The sequence below is a fragment of the Pongo pygmaeus genome, chromosome 9 (assembly GCF_028885625.2).
Source record: "Pongo pygmaeus isolate AG05252 chromosome 9, NHGRI_mPonPyg2-v2.0_pri, whole genome shotgun sequence".
NCBI classification, from domain to species: Eukaryota; Metazoa; Chordata; class Mammalia; order Primates; family Hominidae; genus Pongo; species Pongo pygmaeus.
In genome coordinates this window covers 23,713,611-23,732,011 of record NC_072382.2, presented here as the reverse complement: position 1 = coordinate 23,732,011, position 18,401 = coordinate 23,713,611, and the positions used below count along the sequence as shown (strand labels likewise).

Sequence of the window (18,401 nt, the reverse complement as noted above, 5' to 3'; positions counted from 1 at the left end):
AATGTAGATATAATTAAAAGTAGAAAGCGTGTATCCTTCCTTTTCTAAATTAATTTTTTTTGGGGGATAAGCAATTGATGAGGGAAAGTCTCTCTAGGAATATTAAGATTAATAAACTGAAAGTGATAACATTGGAATATTACAGTTTTGTAGCTCTTAATGAATATCAGCAGTGATCATCACTTGCTGCTAACATCTCAGAGACACCCAGACAGTATGTGTATATCATTAGAAGTACACATCACTACCTATAAAGTAGTTTTGTCTCTACTCTTCCCCCAAAAGTTAAATCTAAACCAGTCACTTCTCTAATTACAATTTATGAGAAATAACAGGGAACAAAGGAGCATGTTAAATGGTACCATGAGGATGCAATAGCAGAGTCTAATGCTGGAAACCGACAGGACAGATAACCTATTTCTTCTACAAAAATAAATTTGTAAAGAAAAAAGCTAATGAAGATGGACTCCAGAGATCACAACAGATTTAAGGAGAAAGCAGCCAATTACAATGTATGGCGCACATTTAGATTGTGATTCAAACTGTAAAAGCAAAACGAAACTTTTGTAAGATACTTGGGGGACATAGGAACAACCAACTGAATACTTGATGATATTAAAGAATCATTTTCACTTCTTTAGGCATAATGTACATAGGCTGATGTTCTAAACATGAGTTTTTATCTTTTAGAGGCACACACTAAAGAATTTACTCATGAAATTGTATGAAATCTGGAATTTGCTTCACATTAACATGGATGAGGTTATAGATGAAACAACATGGCCACGAGTTGATAAGTGTTGAAGCTGAATGACAAGCACATGAGGGTTCATTATATTGTTTTATTTATTTATTTATGTAATTTAAAGTGACAGGGTCTCCATCTGTCACCCAGGCGAGAGTGCAGTGACACAGTCTTAGCTCGCTGCAGCCTCAAACTCCTGTGCTCAAGTGATTCTCCTGCCTCATCCTCCCTGCCCCATCCACCAACCCCCCAAGTAGTTAGGACGACAGTCACGGACCATGCCAAGCTAATTTTTAAATTTTTTTCATAAAAATGTAGTCTCGCTATGTTGCCCAGACTGGTCTCAAACTCCTGGCCTCAAGCAATCCTCCCACCTTGGCTTCCCAAATTACTGAGATTACAGGTGTGAGCCACCACACCCAGCCAGGAGTGCAACTTTTAAAAGAGTAGTTCCAGGCCGGGCGTGGTGGCTCACGCCTGTAATCCCAGTGCTTTGGGAGGCTGAAGCAGGTGGATCACCAAGTTAGGAGTTCGAGACTAGCCTGGTCAACATGGTGAAACCCTGTCTCTACTAAGAATACAAAAAATTAGCAAGGTGTGATGGCTCACGCCTGTAATCCCAGCTACTCTGGAGGCTGAGGCAGGGGAATAGCTTGAACCCGGGAGGCAGAGGTTGCAGTGAGCCAAGATCACGCCACTGCGCTCCAGCCTGGGTGACAAAGCGAGACTCCATCTCAAAAAAAAAAAAAAAAAAAAAAAAAAAGAGTAGTTCCTTTATTTTTGTATATACTTGAAATTTTTCATTATAAAACATTTAAATGATGTGATTACAAAGATGAGAAAACAAATAGCATCAGAAATGAGTAGGTAAATTTAAAAAGCAAATTAGCACATCTTAAACTAAAATAAATTGTGTAAGTCAGATATTCAGTTGATGGGTTACATGAATTAGACATAATTAAATAGTGAATTGCAAGCTTTGTAAAAAATTTACCCGAAATATTATAGAGACAAGGAGACAAATGAATCAACAGACTTAGGAAGTACCATGTTTTCGAAGCTGGAAAAATAAAAAGAAATCCATACCTACATACATTATAGTAGAACTACAAAATAGCAAAGGCAAAGGTATCTTAAAGCATCCATTTCAGTCAGGGTACTGTCAGGAAAACAGAAATAACACTAGGTATTTCAGAAAAGCAAATTTGATTTAGAGAATTGGTGACATTGTTGTAGAGGGCTGAAAGAGAAAAAGGAAACAAGGAAGTAAACTAAAGACAACTGTAGGGAACAGCTCCCACCTCTAGGTGTGGAAAAGGGCAGCAAGTGATTAGGGTTTTCAGAATTTAGAAGTTCACAGGAGAAACTCTGAGGAGCTGGAGCTCTTGCTTCCACAGAGAGGGACAGCCTTGTGGCAGAAGGGTACAGTGAGCCTGGGTCTGGGAGTGCTTAAAGAACCTGGAGACTAGAGTGCTGTTGCTGGAATAACACTGACAGAAGCAGCATGCAAACAGGAAGAAAGAAGTGCCTTCTCCCTCTTGCCTTCCTATCTTCTAGTGCACATGTTTGCTGAACCTAACAAGAAGCCTGTTAACAAAGGAGAAATGTGGTTTGCAGAGTGCCAGCAGTTATCACAAAGCAGATTTGGACCTGAAAGACAATAGCTCAATAAGTATCACAGTAGCCATTTATTCATTCACTCATTCATTTATTCATTCATTCAACAAATGGTTAGTAGAAGCTTACTATATGCCATTTACTTTTTAAGTGCTTGGGATAAATCAGTGAAAAACAACTCAAAAGATCTCTGCCCTCATGGAGACAGGAAGAAAAGACAGATCACCTACGAGAAATGATGGCTAAAATGACAACCTATTTAATCGCCACTATTAAGGCCAGATGACAATTGTGAAAGGATACCAGACCCCCTAGAATTGTGTGACCTACAATGAAGGAAGAATAAAGATATTTAAAGATAAGCAAAGAGCTGGAAAGATTTACTACCAAGAGTGCTGTTCTAAAGAAAATTTTTTATAAGATGGCTGCAGAAGAATTATCTGAGACCCAAGAAGATTTGCTAAGCAAATAAAATGACAAAATAAAATGCTAAGCAAATAAGATACAAACCCAAACATTGTGGAAAATAATAATTTGTGGGATTTTAAAAGAAATGACTGAAATACTGTACAAAGTAGAATGTATATTTAAGAGTGGGATGATCAGATCTTAGGTTTTCAAAAGCCCTTTTATTATTCAGGAGAAGAGAGTTATAATACATTGTTTAGACTTTGTTAAATTTTTACAGTAAAATTTAAGGGTATCATTAAAAGAATACACAAATCTAGAACCTGTGAGGATAAAATAATGAAGTAAGAAGAGGATGAGCCAAAAAAAAAAATCAATACAAGAAAATGCAAAAAAAAAAAAAAGCATTCAAGAATCTGGACAAATATAAAATGATCTATAATATAGCAGTGACAATAATGTCAAATTGGAAAACTTTTAAAGGAACTGCGTATTTTTATGACTACATCTAAAACAAAAAAATTGGAAAAGAAATACCAGGTACAAACTAATAAAAAGGAGGTAGGCATAGTTATATTAATTACCTGAAAAACATATATTTCAAAACAATAATTATTAGGAGTAGCGAGAATGACTACATAATGATAAAATGTTTAATTCACCAGAAAGATATACCAGTTCTAAACTTATACATATTCAGTAAAATACCCTCAAAATATGTAAAGCAAACAAAAGAAAGATAGATCTACAGTTAGAAATTGCAAATCTGTCAACATAAACACCCTTCTCCATTATGCATAAGTCAGTCAGTTTGTACCTGTGTTTATGTTCATGAGGGATATTGGTCTGTGGTTTTTTTATTATGTTTTTGTGAGGTTTTGGTATCAGGATAATAATGACCTTGTTTAATGAGTTGGAGGTGTTTCCTTCACTTCAGTTTTCTGAAAAAGTCTGTAGAGAATTCCTTAATATTTGATAGAATTTGCCAGCGAAGCCATCTGGTCCTAGAGTTCTCTTTGTGGGAGGTTTTTAATTATAGCTCTAATATCTTTAATAGATCTAGGGCTATTCAAATTATCTCTTTCTTCTCTGGTGATCTTTGGTAATTGTGTCTTTCAAGGGATTTGTTTATTTCATCTAAATTGTTTACTTTATTGGCATAAAGTTCTTCATATTATTTTCTTATCATCCTTTTACTATCTGTAGGATCTGTAGTAATGGACCCTCTCTTAATCCTGATATTGGTACTTTGTATCTTATTTCTTTTTTTTCTGATCAGACTCGCTAGAAGTTTATGAATTTTATTGATTTTTTTTGTTTGTTGGGGAATGGGGGGACAGAATCTCGCTCTGTCGCCCAGGCTGGAGTGCAGTGGTGCGATCTCAGCTCGGTGCAGCCTCTGCCTCCTGGGTTCAAGTGATTCTCGTGCCTCAGCCTTCTGAGTAGCTGGGGTTACAGGCTTGCACCACCATGCCTGGCTAATTTTTTGTATTTTTAGTAGAGATGAGGTTTCACCATGTTGCCCAGGCCAGTCTCAAACTCCTGAATTCCAGCGATCCACCCACCTCGGCCTCCCAAAGTGCTGGGATTACAGCCACCATGCTTGGCCAGTTTTATTTATCTTAAATAATCAGTTTGAGGATCCACTGACTTTTCACCATCTTTTTGTTTTCTCTTTCATTTGTGGCTGCTCTTATCTTTGTAATTTCCTTGTCTTCCACTTGCTTAGGATTTAATTTGCTTTTCATTTTTTAGGTTTTTAATAGTTTTTTTTTTTAGGCTTTTAATGTAAGCTTGTATTATTGACTTGATTCCTGTCTTCTTTTCTAATGTAGATGTTCAATGCTAAAAGTTCCCTGTAAATTTATGACAAATTTAATTTGTCGTACTTTCATTTTCATTCAATTCAAAGTACTTTATAATTTTCCTTCTAATTTTTTTGACCCATGAGTTATTTGGGAGTATGATATTTAGTTTCCAACTATTTGGGTGTTTTCTAGATATCTTTCTTTAATTGACAGCTAGTTTAATTCCATTGTAGTAAATGAACATACTTTGTATGATTTGAATTATTTTCAGCTTATTCAAGCTTGTTTTATGGGCCAGAATGTGGCCTATCTTGGTTAATGCTTCATGTGCACTAGAAAGGAATATTGTCTTCTGCTTTTGTTAGGTAGAGCATTTTAGAAATATCAGTTAGGTTAAGTTCCTGATAGTATTGTTTATGTTTTCTTTACTGATTTTTTTGGTCTTCTATAAGTTACTGAGAGGCTAAAATATTCAACTATATTAATAATTATGAATTTGCTTATATCTTATTTTAGTCCTGTAAGTTTTCAATTTGTGTATTTCTAAGTTCTGTTACTAGATGTAGAAATCAATGAAATAGAAAACAAAGATACAATAGAGAAGATGAACAATCCAAAAGTTGTTTCTTTGAAACAAGTAGTAAAATAAACTTTTGGCAAAATTAAGATAAAAAGAAAGTACAAATACTCAATATCAAGAAAAAGGGCAAAACAAAACTATGGTTATATCAAATTAAGAGATAAGAAAAGCATATAATTGCAACTTTATGCCAATAAATTTGAAAACAAGTAGACAATTTCTTAGAAAAATATAATGTACTTAAACTGATTCAAGAACAAAAAGAAAACCTGAAGGATCTCATAATTCTCAAATAAATTAAGTAGTAAGTTTTTAAAAAATCTTCTCACAAGGATTACAACAAGCTCTGTTGATTTTGCAAGTGTGAATTCTACAAACTTTTGAGAAATACCTCATCCTGATATAAACAGACTTCCAGACATTAGAATAAGGAATGACATACCAGTTAATTCCTTGAGACAGGTATAACCTTTAAAACAAAACCAGACATTATGAGAAAGAAAAATTATATATATTTATATATGTTGTCATATATAATTTTTAAGTTAGAGAGCACTAATCTCACTCATGAACTTAGGTATCAAAATCATAAGCAAAATGTTAATAGACTGAATCCAGCAGCACATTTCTTTAGAAAGAGATATACCTTGACCAAGTTGGGTTTATCCCAGAAATACTGAAAATGGTCTAACTCTAGGAAAACATAAAATTTGAGTCACCAAATTAAAGGAAAAAAACTATGAAATCATTTCAGTAGATTGCATTTGATATAATTCATACCCATTTATAATATAAAACTTAGTAACTTCCTTAATGTGGTGAAAATAATCAACAAAACATCTACTTCAAAGATGATTCTTAATGAGGAAATATGAAAAATAATTACTTGAAATCAGGAAAAAGAATGCAGACTATCACCACTTCTTTTCAACCTTGTACTGAAACTCCTAGCAAGTACAGTAAATCAATAAAAAGAAATTAGGCTGGGCGCAGTGGCTCACGCCTGTAATCCCAGCATTTTGGGAGGCCGAAGTGGGCAGATCACTTGAAATCAGGAGTTCGAGACCAGCCTGGTCAACATGATGAAACCCCCACCCTACTAAAAATGCAAAAATTAGCCAGGCATGGTGGCGCAGCCCTGTAATCCCAGCTATTCAGGAGGCTGAGGCAGAAGAATCACTTGAACCCAGGAGGCGGAGGTTGCAGTGAGCCGAGATTGTGTCACTGTACTCCAGCCTGGGCGACAGAGCGAGACTCCATCTCAAAAAAAGAAAGAAAGAAATTAATGGCCTAAGTATAAAGAAGAAAAAACAAAATGTCATTCAGAGATGATATGATTATCTGTATAGTAAACCCCAAAGACTCCACAGTTTTTTAGAAATAATATTTTTCTCAAAGTGGCTTCCCGTAAACTCAATAAATAAAAAGTTGCATTTCTGTACAGCAGCACAAAATTTAAAAGTGTAATTTTAAAAAATATACATCGTTATAAAAATATAAAGTTCTCAATAAATCTTACAAAAGTTATCAAGACCTCTGTGCAGCAAGAGGTAAAACTTTTATTAAAAACCATTTTAAACAATCTAAATAAATAGATATATAATGTTCATGGATAAGAAGACACATGTTATAAACATGTCAGTTTTCCTCAATTTGATTTATAGAGTCAATGCTATTATAATCAGAGTACCAGCAGGGTTTTTTATGGCACTTGAAAAGCAGGTCTTTATATGGAAAGGTAAATCATGAAGAATAGACCTGACACTCTTGAAAAGCAAAATAAAGTGAGAGTTGTCTTACTTTTTTGATAAAACAAGACATTATGCTATTTGCTCAAGCATAAATAAAAATGGCTAGGAAGACTAGGAAGCCCAGAAACAGACTCGAATACAGGGGTCCAACTCCCAGGCCACGGATGGGTACTGGTCTGTGGCCTGTTAGGAATTGGGCTACACAGCAGAAGGTGAGTGGCAGGTGAACTTCATCTGTATTTACAGCCACTCCCCATTGGTCGCATTACTGCCTGAGCTGTACATGCGAGGGATCTAGGTTGCACTGAAGTTCCTTATGAGAATCTAATGCCTGATGATCTGTCACTGTCTCCCATCACTCCCAGATGGGACCATCTAGTTGCAGGAAAACAAGCTCAGGGCTGCCACTGATTCTACATTATGGTGAGTTGTATAATTATTTCACAGTGTAATAATAACAGAAATAAAGTGCACGATAAATGTAATGCAATCGAATCATCCCAAAACCACCCCCTACCCCATCCATGGTAAATTTGTCTTCCATGAAACCGGTCCCTGGTGCCAAAAAGGTTGGGGACCTCTGCTCTAACATACAGAACTGTGATATATTAAAAAAGTAATATTGAAAATTGGTGGGAAGAGAAGGGACTATTCAGGAAATGTACTGGGGCAATTGCTTACTTAATTTCAATCTTAATATCTTACACAAAAATTCAATTCCACATGAATTAAGGGCTCAAGTATCAAAAACAAAATGTTAAAAATTAGAGTAAAATGTAGGAGATGACCTTTCTGGCTATGGAGTAAGGAAAGTTTTCTTCTTAAAGGAGACACAAAATAACTATAAAAGAAAATGTTAATGAATTAAAGTATATTAAAGTTTAATTTTTTTAATTAAAGGCAGGCTGGAGAGAAAACGTGTAACACATTTAATCTACAAAAGATTAATATACAAAACATATAAATTGATGAAAAGTAATAAAATAGAAAAATGCATTAAAGCTATTAACAGGCATTTCACAGAAGTGATATGTGATGAATAAACATGAGAAACAATTCTCAATCTCACTAGTAATCAGGAAATGCAAAGTAATACCACAGGAAGATGCCATTTTCCCCTCACCAACAGTACCTAGGGTTAGGAAGGATATGGATCAAGAGGTCCTTTTAAACAATGTGAATGGGGTTGTAAGTTGGCATAGCACCTTTGGGAAACAATTTGGCAATCTCTTGGTTTTCTTTTTTTTTTTTTTTTTTTTTTTTTTTGAACATATGCATATCCTGTGGCCCAGAAATTCTACTCCGTGGTGTCTACTCTAACTATAACAGGAGACAACCAGGAAGCAATCTAAATGCCCATCTACAGAAAATGGATAAATACCATGTAGTATATTCAACTTAATGAGCATTTAATTGTGCAGCAAGGAAATTGAATAAACACAACATGAATGAATCTTAGAAATATAATGTTGAATAAAAAGCCCCAAGTTTGACAAGACTGCATACAATACGCCATAGTCCCCCCTTATTTGCGGCTTCATTTTCCACGGTTTCAGTTATCCACAGTTGATCATGGTCCAAAAATATTAAATGGAAAATTCCAAAAGTAAATAATTTAAAAGTTTTTAAGTTGTCCACCATTCTGAGTAGCATGATGAAACCACCTGCTGTTGGGCTTAGTCCACACGGGATGTGAATCATCGTGTAGAAGCTCCCTGCCTCTCATTATCAGATTGAAAAAAAATAGTAGATGTAAAACTGGATGGTATCCATGGTTTCAGGCATCCACCACGGGTCTTGGAATGTATCCCCCTCAGGTAGGAGGGACTACTGTACCATTTTCATAAAGTACAGGAAGAAGTAAACTAATGTATATTGTTGAGTCAAGTACACATGTATGTCAGAGATAGAACTATATTTAAAAGGTGAAATGGAATAATAAAGATAACATTTAGAATAGTGTGTGAGGATGGAATGGTGTAAGAACACATAAGTAAATACAAGTTTCATTTTTCAGTAAGGTGGTCGTTTCTGGAATATTCATTATTGTATGTTTTACAGCATGAATATGTTTTACATAGTTATATACTTAATATTTAACTATGTTATATAATTATATATTTGCTTGGCACGGTGACTCATTCTGATAATCCTAACACTTTGGGAGACTGAGGTGGGAGGATCACTTTAGCCCAGGAGTTCAAGACCAGCCTGGACAACATGGCAAAATCACATCTCTACAAAAAATTTAAAAATTAACCAAGCACGGTGGTGCATGCCTGTAGTCCCAGCTACTCAGGAGGCTGAGGTAGGAGGCTGAGACAGGAGGATCACTTGAGCCCAGGAGTTCAAGGCTGCAGTGAGCTGTGATCACACCACTGCACCCCAGCCTGGGGGACAGAGCAAGAGCTGCCTCAGAAAAAAGAAGAAATTATATATTATATGTGTATTTAATTATTTATGTTCTTTTGTGTGTCAAATATTAGCATTAAAGAAATACCTTTTTTGTGTTTTTTGTTTATTTGTTTTAAGACAGAATCTCGCTCTGTCACCCAGGCTGGAGTGTAGTGGCACAATCTTGGTTCACTACAACCTCCTCCTCCCGGGTTCAAGTGATTCTCCTGCCTCAGCTTCCTGAGTAGCTGGGATTACAGGCACCTGCCACCACGCCAGGCTAATTTTTGTATTTTTAGTATAGACAGGTTTTCACCGTGTTGGCCAGGCTGGTTTCAAACTTCTGACCTCAAGTGATCTGCCTTCTTTGGCCTCCCAAAGTGGTGAGATCACAGGTGTGGGCCACCACACCTGGCCTAAGATCATTTTATTTAAAATCCTTTTGGAATACCAGTCAAAAAGAACAAGTCACTTAACAAGGAGAAACAAGTTGGGCTAGCTTCAGATTTCTTTGCAGCAGTATTCCACACCAAGAGGCAATAGAGAGATGCTGACACATTATTTGAGGAAAGAATAAGCTGTGGTTTTAAATCCAACCAAGCTGTCTTTTAGCTCTGAAAGCACCAGACAAAGTTTTCAACATATATGAATGTATTAGTTTGCTAGGTCCACTAGAACAAAATGCCACAGACGGGGTGGCTTAAACAGCAGAAATTTATTTTATCATGGGTCTGGAGGCTGGAAGCCTGAGATCAAAGTACTGGCAGGGTTGGTCTCCGCTGAGACCTCTCTCTTCTTCTTGCTGCCTCTTCACATGGTTGTCCCTCTGTGCACACAGGACCCTGGTGTGTCTGTCCTTCTTCTAGCTCCTTCATATAAATCCAGTCATTTAGAGTTAGGGCCCCATTCTAATAGCCTTATTTTAACTTAATCACTGCTTTAAAGACCTCCACATACAGTTACATTCTGAGGTACAGGGGATTGGGACTTAAAAATATGAATTTTGGAGGAACATAGTTCAACCCATAGCAGTGATCTCAAAGAATATTGTTCCCATGAGCCCTTCTTGAGGAAACTATTAGAAGATGAGCTTTAGCCACCAGGAGATGATTGGGAAAACCACACAAAAGTAATGTCAGTGACCACTGATTATATTCAGCTGTAAAACCAATACTAAAAGGTGAGGCATAGGGTGATAGGTCAGAATGTAAATACTATACGCCCTGACAATGTAGAATTATAAAATTAACAAAAATGTTATTGAAAACAGTCAGACAAGCAGTTAAGTTTTCTGAGTGCCTCTTCTGTAATGGCTGGGAGTCAGAGATCATCAATCAAAAGTTGCAAATGGAATAGATTTTAAAAATCCAAAGTTAGACCTAAATTCAAAATTCAGCCTAAATTAAATACTGTAGTTTTATATATAGTAAAGGTAGTATCTCAGTGGGGAGAGAGGTGAATTATTAATTAAATTTTGAGACAAATTAGTAGCTATCTGGAGAAAAATTAAGTTGGAGTCATATCTTTTACTTTACAGCAGATTAAATTTCAAATGGATCAGATATTTAAATGTAAAAAATGAAATTATAAAAATTCTGTAGGGGAAATGGTAAAATATTTATTTCTTTCGCTTTTTAAGAGACAGGGTCTCACTCTGTCTCCTGCAGGCTGAAGTGCACTAAGTGGTGTGATCATAGCTCACTGCAGCCTCAAACTCCTGAGCTCAAGCGATCCTCCTGCCTCAGCCTCCTAAGTAGTTGAGACTACAGGTGCACACCATCATGCCCAGCTAAATTTTTTATTTTTTGTAGAGACAGGATCTTGCTGTGTTGCCCAGGCTGATCTCCTCTTGCCTTGGCCTCCCAATGCACTAAAATTACAGCTGTGAGCCACCAAGCCTGGCCCAGTAAAATTTCTTTATATCCTTGGAATGAGGTAGGGCTTCCTAACTACAACTGAAAATCCAGAAGTCATTGAAGATCATAAAAAAACAAATTCTGTAGCAATCAAAATCTGCATCACACAAAGTACCATAAGTCCAAAGACAGACTTCAAACTTGGGAAACTTATCTGTAAATCATAGGCAAGGATGATCTCCCTAAAATGTAAAGAACTTTTTACCAACAGACAAGACAAAAACCTCACAGAACAATTAACAAAATATAAAAGCAAATAATTTACAGAAAAGACATACAAAAGGCTAACAAATATGAAAGAATGGTCGACCCTACTCATAAGAAGGGAAATGCAGATTAAAACCACATTTCTCACCCATCAGATTGTCAGGGGCCTAAGAGTTTAGTAACAAACTCTGTGATGGGGCTATAAGGAAATGGTGATACTTACATATTTCTGGCAGGAGATTAAATTGTTATAATCCGGCTGGGCATGGTGGCTCATGCCTGTAATCCCAGCACTTTGGGAGGCTGAAGTGTGCGGATCACCTGAGGTCATGAGTTCAAGACCAGCCTGGCCAACATGGTGAAACCCTCTCTCTACTAAAAATACAAAAATTAGACGAGGGTGGTGGTGCACACCTGTAATCCCAGCTACTCGGGAGGCTGAGACAGAAGAATCGCTTGAACTTGGGAGGTGAAGGTTGCAGTGAGCTGAGATCATGCCACTGCACTCCAGCCTGGGCGACAGCGAGACTCTGTCTCAAAAAAAAAAGGAGAAAGGAAAGGAGGGAGGAGGGGGGAGGGGAGGGGAGGGGAGGAAATTCTAGAAGGAAACATAAAAAACTAAAAATAGTGTTTACTTGTCTACCATAGAGACAAGGATGGGAGGGAGACTTCATGGTATAACTTTGTATACTTCCTGGTTTTTGAAACATGTGACTGTGTTACCTATTCAGAAAGTTAAATAAAATAGAACATAGATATGAGATATAATTCTGCTATTCAGTAGTTGAGTGAACTTGGGCAAGACACTTAACCTCTCTGAGTCATAGTTTTCTCATTTATAGAAGGGCTGTAATAGTAGTATCAAGCTCACAGGATTGTTCTAAGGATTAATGAAGGACAGGAGGAACAGAAAGTGCTGAGCAGAGTGCTAGCACTTAGTAAATACTCAGTTGATTGGTCATGACTTGTGTTACTGAACTTAATCTTGGTAATAAGTGAGTATGTTCTTGAAAGGACACCAGCCTTGGCTAACATTCCTTTGCAGAACCAGACGTCCTGGGTCCTCTCCAGCATGGCAGCCCTCTACTGGAGGGTGAAAGGCCAAGGAAAGAAGGCAATCGACTGCCTCCGCCAGGCTCTGCACTATGCGCCACACCAGATGAAGGTGAGTGGGACTCAGAAGGTGGGAACTTCTGCCCCTTGGGCCTTTCCATTCCCCATGGTTTATTCTGCCCTTTCAACCAGCCTCCCTCATGCTCAGCCAGTGAGGACATGTTACGAGGAGAGAATGGGGCAGGAGACCTTCTGACTGGGCTTGTGCCCCAGCAAGCCTGTGAACTGTCCCTGCTGCGTGCCTTCCCAGCCTTAGCAGGTTGGAACGTGGGGAAGGCCTTCCAGATCACTGTAAGACATTACTGCATTTAGTCCCCTTTCTGCTGTGTTCAGAGCCACCCAACATACAGCAAATGCACTGGCCTAAGTGGGCTGACACATAGAAGTCAGTCTGAGTTTAGCCTGTCCTCAGGGGCCTGGTGACCTCTTAGACTTGTTTTGCTTATCCTCTTGGCTTGAGCTTGCTTCCAAGCGCAGAGATAGAAGCAAATTTCCATTTCTTCATGTACATTGGCCAGTTCCTGGTCCTTGTCTGACTTCTACTTTTTCCACAAAAAAAAAAAAACAAAAAACAAACCGGCTAACCCTGTGTGACACCAAACTTTTCCAGAAGACCAGTTATTGTTATGACGGATGAGAAAGTACAGTGTTTTATCAGCACATTTGTATCCATGTGTTCTGAGTTCTGCATTAATCCAGATCTTATGCTTTTTAAAGACATGGCTGGTGTCTTCTTTGTTCATCAAGGCAATATGGAATGATGGAAGGAACACAGGATTTACTGTCAGGCATTGCTGAGTTTTAAACACAGCTCTACCTCTTACTAGCTTTGTGAATTTGGGCACCTTATTGAACTTCAATGAGCTCGTCTAGGGTCATGCATTCTATGGCTGTCACAAAGATGGGTCCTTTTTTTCTGTTTCTTCTCTGTCTGCTACAGAACCCAATATGGCATGACACAGGTAACAGTTGCTCAAGTAAGACATTTAAAGGGAATGATATTTGTGATGATAGCAATATTGCTACTTGTTCCATCCATCATTTTGTACTCTATACTGTTAGGCAATAGGGAAGGGCTGAGGCCCTATACCTCTAGGAGTCAGCAAACTTCCTGAAAAGGGCAAGAGAATAAAACACTTGGACTCTGGAGGCCAGACAGCCTCTGGTGCACGTGCTTAATTCTAGCATTGTAGTATGAAAACAGCCACAGAAATACGTAGAGGACTGGGAATGATTGTGTCCCAATAAAACTTTTTTCAAAATAGGCAGAAGACTAGGTTTGGCCTATGGGCCAAAGTTTGCCAACCCCTAATGATATAATGGTTCTTGCAGAAATTATTTTGGCTTTCTGACAGCATGACTCTAAGTGTGGTCTGTGGACAGTACACAGACTTTTTATTAGCAGTCTGCAGTGAGACAAGGAGCTTCACCAGAAGAAACCAACTACATTATTCAGCAGATTGTTTACTTCAGCTGACATTTTGTTGTGTTTGTTTTCGAAGCAAGACTTCGCCAATGAAAGAAGTAATTGATTTATATTCTGGTACAAGCACCTTATCTATCACAGACCAGTAGCAAACAGCACAAAAGCACTTTGAGTGGCACTGTTCTAACCATTCACCAGGAAACACAGACTGTATTCTTTATGATCACCAAAAACAAGAATGAAAGCTCAAAACCCAATTTTCCCTTCTCACCATTCTCCTTCTTCTCCCAGGATGTGCCCCTGATTAGCCTGGCCAACATCTTGCACAATGCCAAGCTCTGGAATGACGCCGTCATAGTAGCCACCATGGCAGTAGAGATCGCACCACACTTTGCTGTGAACCACTTCACTCTGGGCAATGTCTACGTGGCAATGGTGAGATGGGGGTGTGAGCAGTATGTACAGACTCTGCCAAACAGTAGCACATCTTTGATTTCAAAACCTCTTTGAATATGTCATTGCCCACCAGTTTCCTGTAAGCTTGTCTAAAATTGCTAGCTCCACCAATGTTATATTTTATGGATAAGGGTTCAAGAGGTTTTTAAAAAAATAATACATCTAATTCTTCTAAGTATTTGCAACTACATAGTTCCTCAACCTGAGTTGAACATTAACAGCAGAGTCAGATTTACCTACAATTTCCTGGAGACACCGCCTGTTCCAGAAAACCTCTCCTAACACTCCATGTAGACACACACACATGCTCTCTTGCTTCCAGGTTGGGCTAAGGTACCTGTCATCGCACTCATGACACCCTTTGCATATTTTTCTTGCTGGATTTTCACTTTGTTTTATAATTTTTTGTTTAAGTATTTGTCTTTCCCTCTAGCCTACGGGCTCATTGGGGACTCTTCACCTCCCTCTTCCCAGTGCCTACCGGCTCTTCACCTCCCTGTTCCCAGTGCCTCACAGTGTTTTTGGCACATGGTAGGTGCTCACCAAGTAGTTAATGAATGAAGAAATTCCGCTAGTTTCATGGAATACCATTTACAGAGAAAATGGCAAAGTCATCCAGATCCCTCATTCTGATCAGAAACAAGAACTGATTTCAGAACTGAAAATCCCAGGGGGACCCTCTAAAAGCTGTCATAACCCAATTTAGCATGAGAATCATGCCATTCACTTTCATCTAAAATGTGGCATCACACATAGGGATATTCCCAAGATGCTCTCAGTAATGGCTTATAGAGTGAGCAGCCCTGGGCTACCAGCTTCATGTATCATTCTTGACTTCAGAGGCGAGAAGTATTTTGCCAGGGAGGTATTGCCAAATATGCAGATTTCCCTCTGCTTCTTGAAGAATCTGTTGTTGCCCCCAGTAAATGTGAAGTTTGCTACTATGAACGAGGACTTATGTCTCTCATTTGGCTAGAAGAAGGCATTAAACCAGTTGATTTGGGCTCTTCTTTGAGAGTGTAACTCTAAGTAAAAGATTAACCTTCAATATGGCAGGGATCATTTCCCAATCTTTGTTGGCATTTTTAAATGTTAAAGAGAATTTTAAAACTCTTCAAAATGTACAAGTCCAATTGAGATACCTGACTTAGTTTCCGTCTTTCCAGCTACATTAGAAAATTTAGGCAGATGCATAATGGGCATTTGTCAGGCACGGTTCTAGAGGTTTCTGTGAGGATTAAATGGAAGGATTTCATAAAGCACCTAGCACAGTGCCTGGCACATTTCAGGCACTCAGGAATGTTAGGTCTCATTATTACCACAATTATTACTGTTGTTGGGTTTGTAAAAGCTGCTCTACAAACCCTTTTGTTCTTGGGCGCTGCCATAGTTTCCTTTGTGATGTTATACCTCGGGGATAAAGGCAGCTGTTTCCTCCCAGAGGAATCTCAGAGTTTTCCACAAAGACTTAGATCCATTGAGCAAATGCTGCAGAATTGTCCCTAGCACAGAGGTGCTTCTTGAGAAAAAAGAGGTCACAGTATATATTTAGTCTGCTGGTGCCATCCCCTCACATTTGTCTCCTTGGCCCTCACAGGAAGAATTTGAAAAAGCACTGGTGTGGTATGAATCCACATTGAAGCTTCAGCCCGAGTTTGTCCCGGCCAAGAACCGAATCCAGACCATCCAGTGTCACTTAATGCTGAAGAAGGGACGGCGCTCTCCTTAGTGCACTTCTTCCTTCTCTCTTTCTCTTTACTCATGCTCTAAAAAAAAAAAAAAAAAAAAAAAAAAAAAAAAGAATAAGAAAAGAAACCAATCATTGTCAGTATCTACTATTAATGATGTGTGTGAAAATAACTAAGACTTATAACAGGACTTTTACACATGTGGGAATTGGTTTGTTTTTGTTTTTAAGTTTCTCCTTTCCCCCAACCAACCTCAGAAGAGGCACCTTCAGAAACACACATTTCTTAAAAGGAAAGTGCAGCTTCAAGATATTGTGTAAATACTGAGCCAAGACATTTCTGGAGCTGTGCTCTGTCTCCAAAAACCTCAATGCCTTTAGGGCTTTTCTCAGTGGTCCAGCTAGCCTTCTCTTTGGAGGAGGACGAAGCCGCATTGCACATTCTCTGCTTCCTGTCAATGTAGCCTCTGTTGTCAATGGAAATGCGGAAGCCCATCTGGTGCCCCTCAGTGAGAAGCAACGTTCTGCGCTCTCTCTGTTAGACCTCCATGCTGTCCCGTCTTGTCCATTCCATGCTGCTATGTTACAAACTCTCAGAGGTAGTTTGCAGGGGAGGAAGGGGAATATGATTTTAAAAACAAAATATTTACAACAACAAAAATTCTTAGGATCACCTGACCTTTGTAATGTTATTTATGTTGGGGAGGGAGGGGGGCTGAGAAGGGGAAATCAGCAGTGTGCAACATCTTTATCATTTGTACTTTAATTACAAATCACAAGGAAACCAATAAGTTGAAATCCTATATAACAGGTTTATATATATAGAATATGTATATTTGAAGCCCTCTACAGACTGAGTCTATGTTTTACTAATTCTTTGTTCACTGTGTTACCCATCTTGGAGTAAGTTGTGAATGTCAGCTCCCTCTCTCTGAGGCCTCCAGACTTAGCTCCTCAGGAGAGTAATGAGCCAAGGTTGAGTGTTTCCATACAATGCTTTTACCTTTGATCCCAGGAGAATCAGAAACTCCAACATTTTGGAATCTTCAAGGGCACATACTGAGAAAAAAAATAAAATTGTCTATGAGCAAAATAGGTCTGTTGTGTGATTTTTCTTTAGAACCTGGCTAATTTGGGCAGCTGTGAAGTCCAGCTTTAACTCTGGATCTGATCTTCCCAAGCCCTACATTGGCTTTATCTTTCTTTCAGCAGCAAGGTGAGGGGAGAAGAAACAATCCATCACTAGGTTTTATAGTTGATGAACTTATTAGAATGATGCATTTAACTGGGAAAGACATACAGTCAGCACATGTTCAGAGTTTGGTATATAATTGACCTTCCTGGCAAAGGAAGAATCATCTAAGCCACAAAGTCATGGCCTTCAGGTAAGCACTGATCTTAAAGTTCATCCAAGTAAGTTTCACAGACAGCCTTGGGGTGCATCTGTAAGTCGGGCATTCCCCTTGGGACAGGATTCCACTGAAGGCAGCATTTCTATGGACTTTCCTAGGATGTAATCAGACACTGATCGTCTCAGATAATGGCTCATGGAACTTGAAGGGTTTGGTTCTAGCACAGACTGCAATTTCTTAGAAGCAGGTCTGTAATTTCTTACATCAGTCATACCTGTGACCTCTTCTTTACGCAGCTAAAGTCCAACAAACTCCGGTTTTATCAGATGTATTTTGAGAACAGCAAGGTCATTTGTTACTGAATACAGTGAGCCTTTATGCACTCGGGGATCCATCGAAATTAACATGTATCTAAATGTGGTTCCCTGCTTCCCCACCTCACCACAATTTTTTCCTGAAACCTTCAACAGTTGCTTGACTTTTTTTTTTTTTTTTAAGACGGAGTTTCACTCTTGTTGCCCAGGCTGGAATGCAATGGTGCAATTTCAGCTCACTGCAACCTCTGCCTTCCAGGTTCAAGCAGTTCTCCTGCCTCAGCCTCCCAAGTAGCTGGGATTACAGGCATGCGCCACCATACCTGACTAATTTTTTGTATTTTTAGTAGAGACAGGATTTCACCACGTTGGCCAGGCTGATTTTGAACTCCTGACCTCAGGTGATCCACCCACTTCAGCCTCCCAAAGTGCTGGGATTACAGGCCTGAGCCACCATGCCCAGCCCAGTCACTTGACTTTTTAAAATTAACATACTATGAAATTCATTCTGGTGTACAGTTCTATCATGCAACCATCACAACAATCAAGATACAAAACTTTCATCACCCCAAGAAGACTCCCCCATGCTGTCCCTTTGTAGTCAAAGCTCCCCAACCCTTAACCCTG

At 38.6% G+C, this 18,401-nt stretch overlaps 1 protein-coding gene across 2 annotated transcripts in view; it reads left to right on the top strand.

Annotated features, from left to right (window-relative positions):
- Nucleotides 1–17,201, top strand: part of TTC17 (tetratricopeptide repeat domain 17) — a 137,861-nt gene extending 120,660 nt beyond the window's left edge. For both annotated transcript variants that reach the window (XM_054441666.2, XM_054441668.2), the window contains 3 exons: nt 12,472–12,591; nt 14,257–14,400; nt 16,019–17,201. In XM_054441666.2, the coding sequence (XP_054297641.1) occupies nt 12,472–12,591; nt 14,257–14,400; nt 16,019–16,150 (396 nt within the window). In that variant the 3' untranslated portion in view covers nt 16,151–17,201. The remainder of the gene's footprint in view (nt 1–12,471; nt 12,592–14,256; nt 14,401–16,018) is intronic.
- Nucleotides 17,202–18,401: the final 1,200 nt, after the last annotated feature.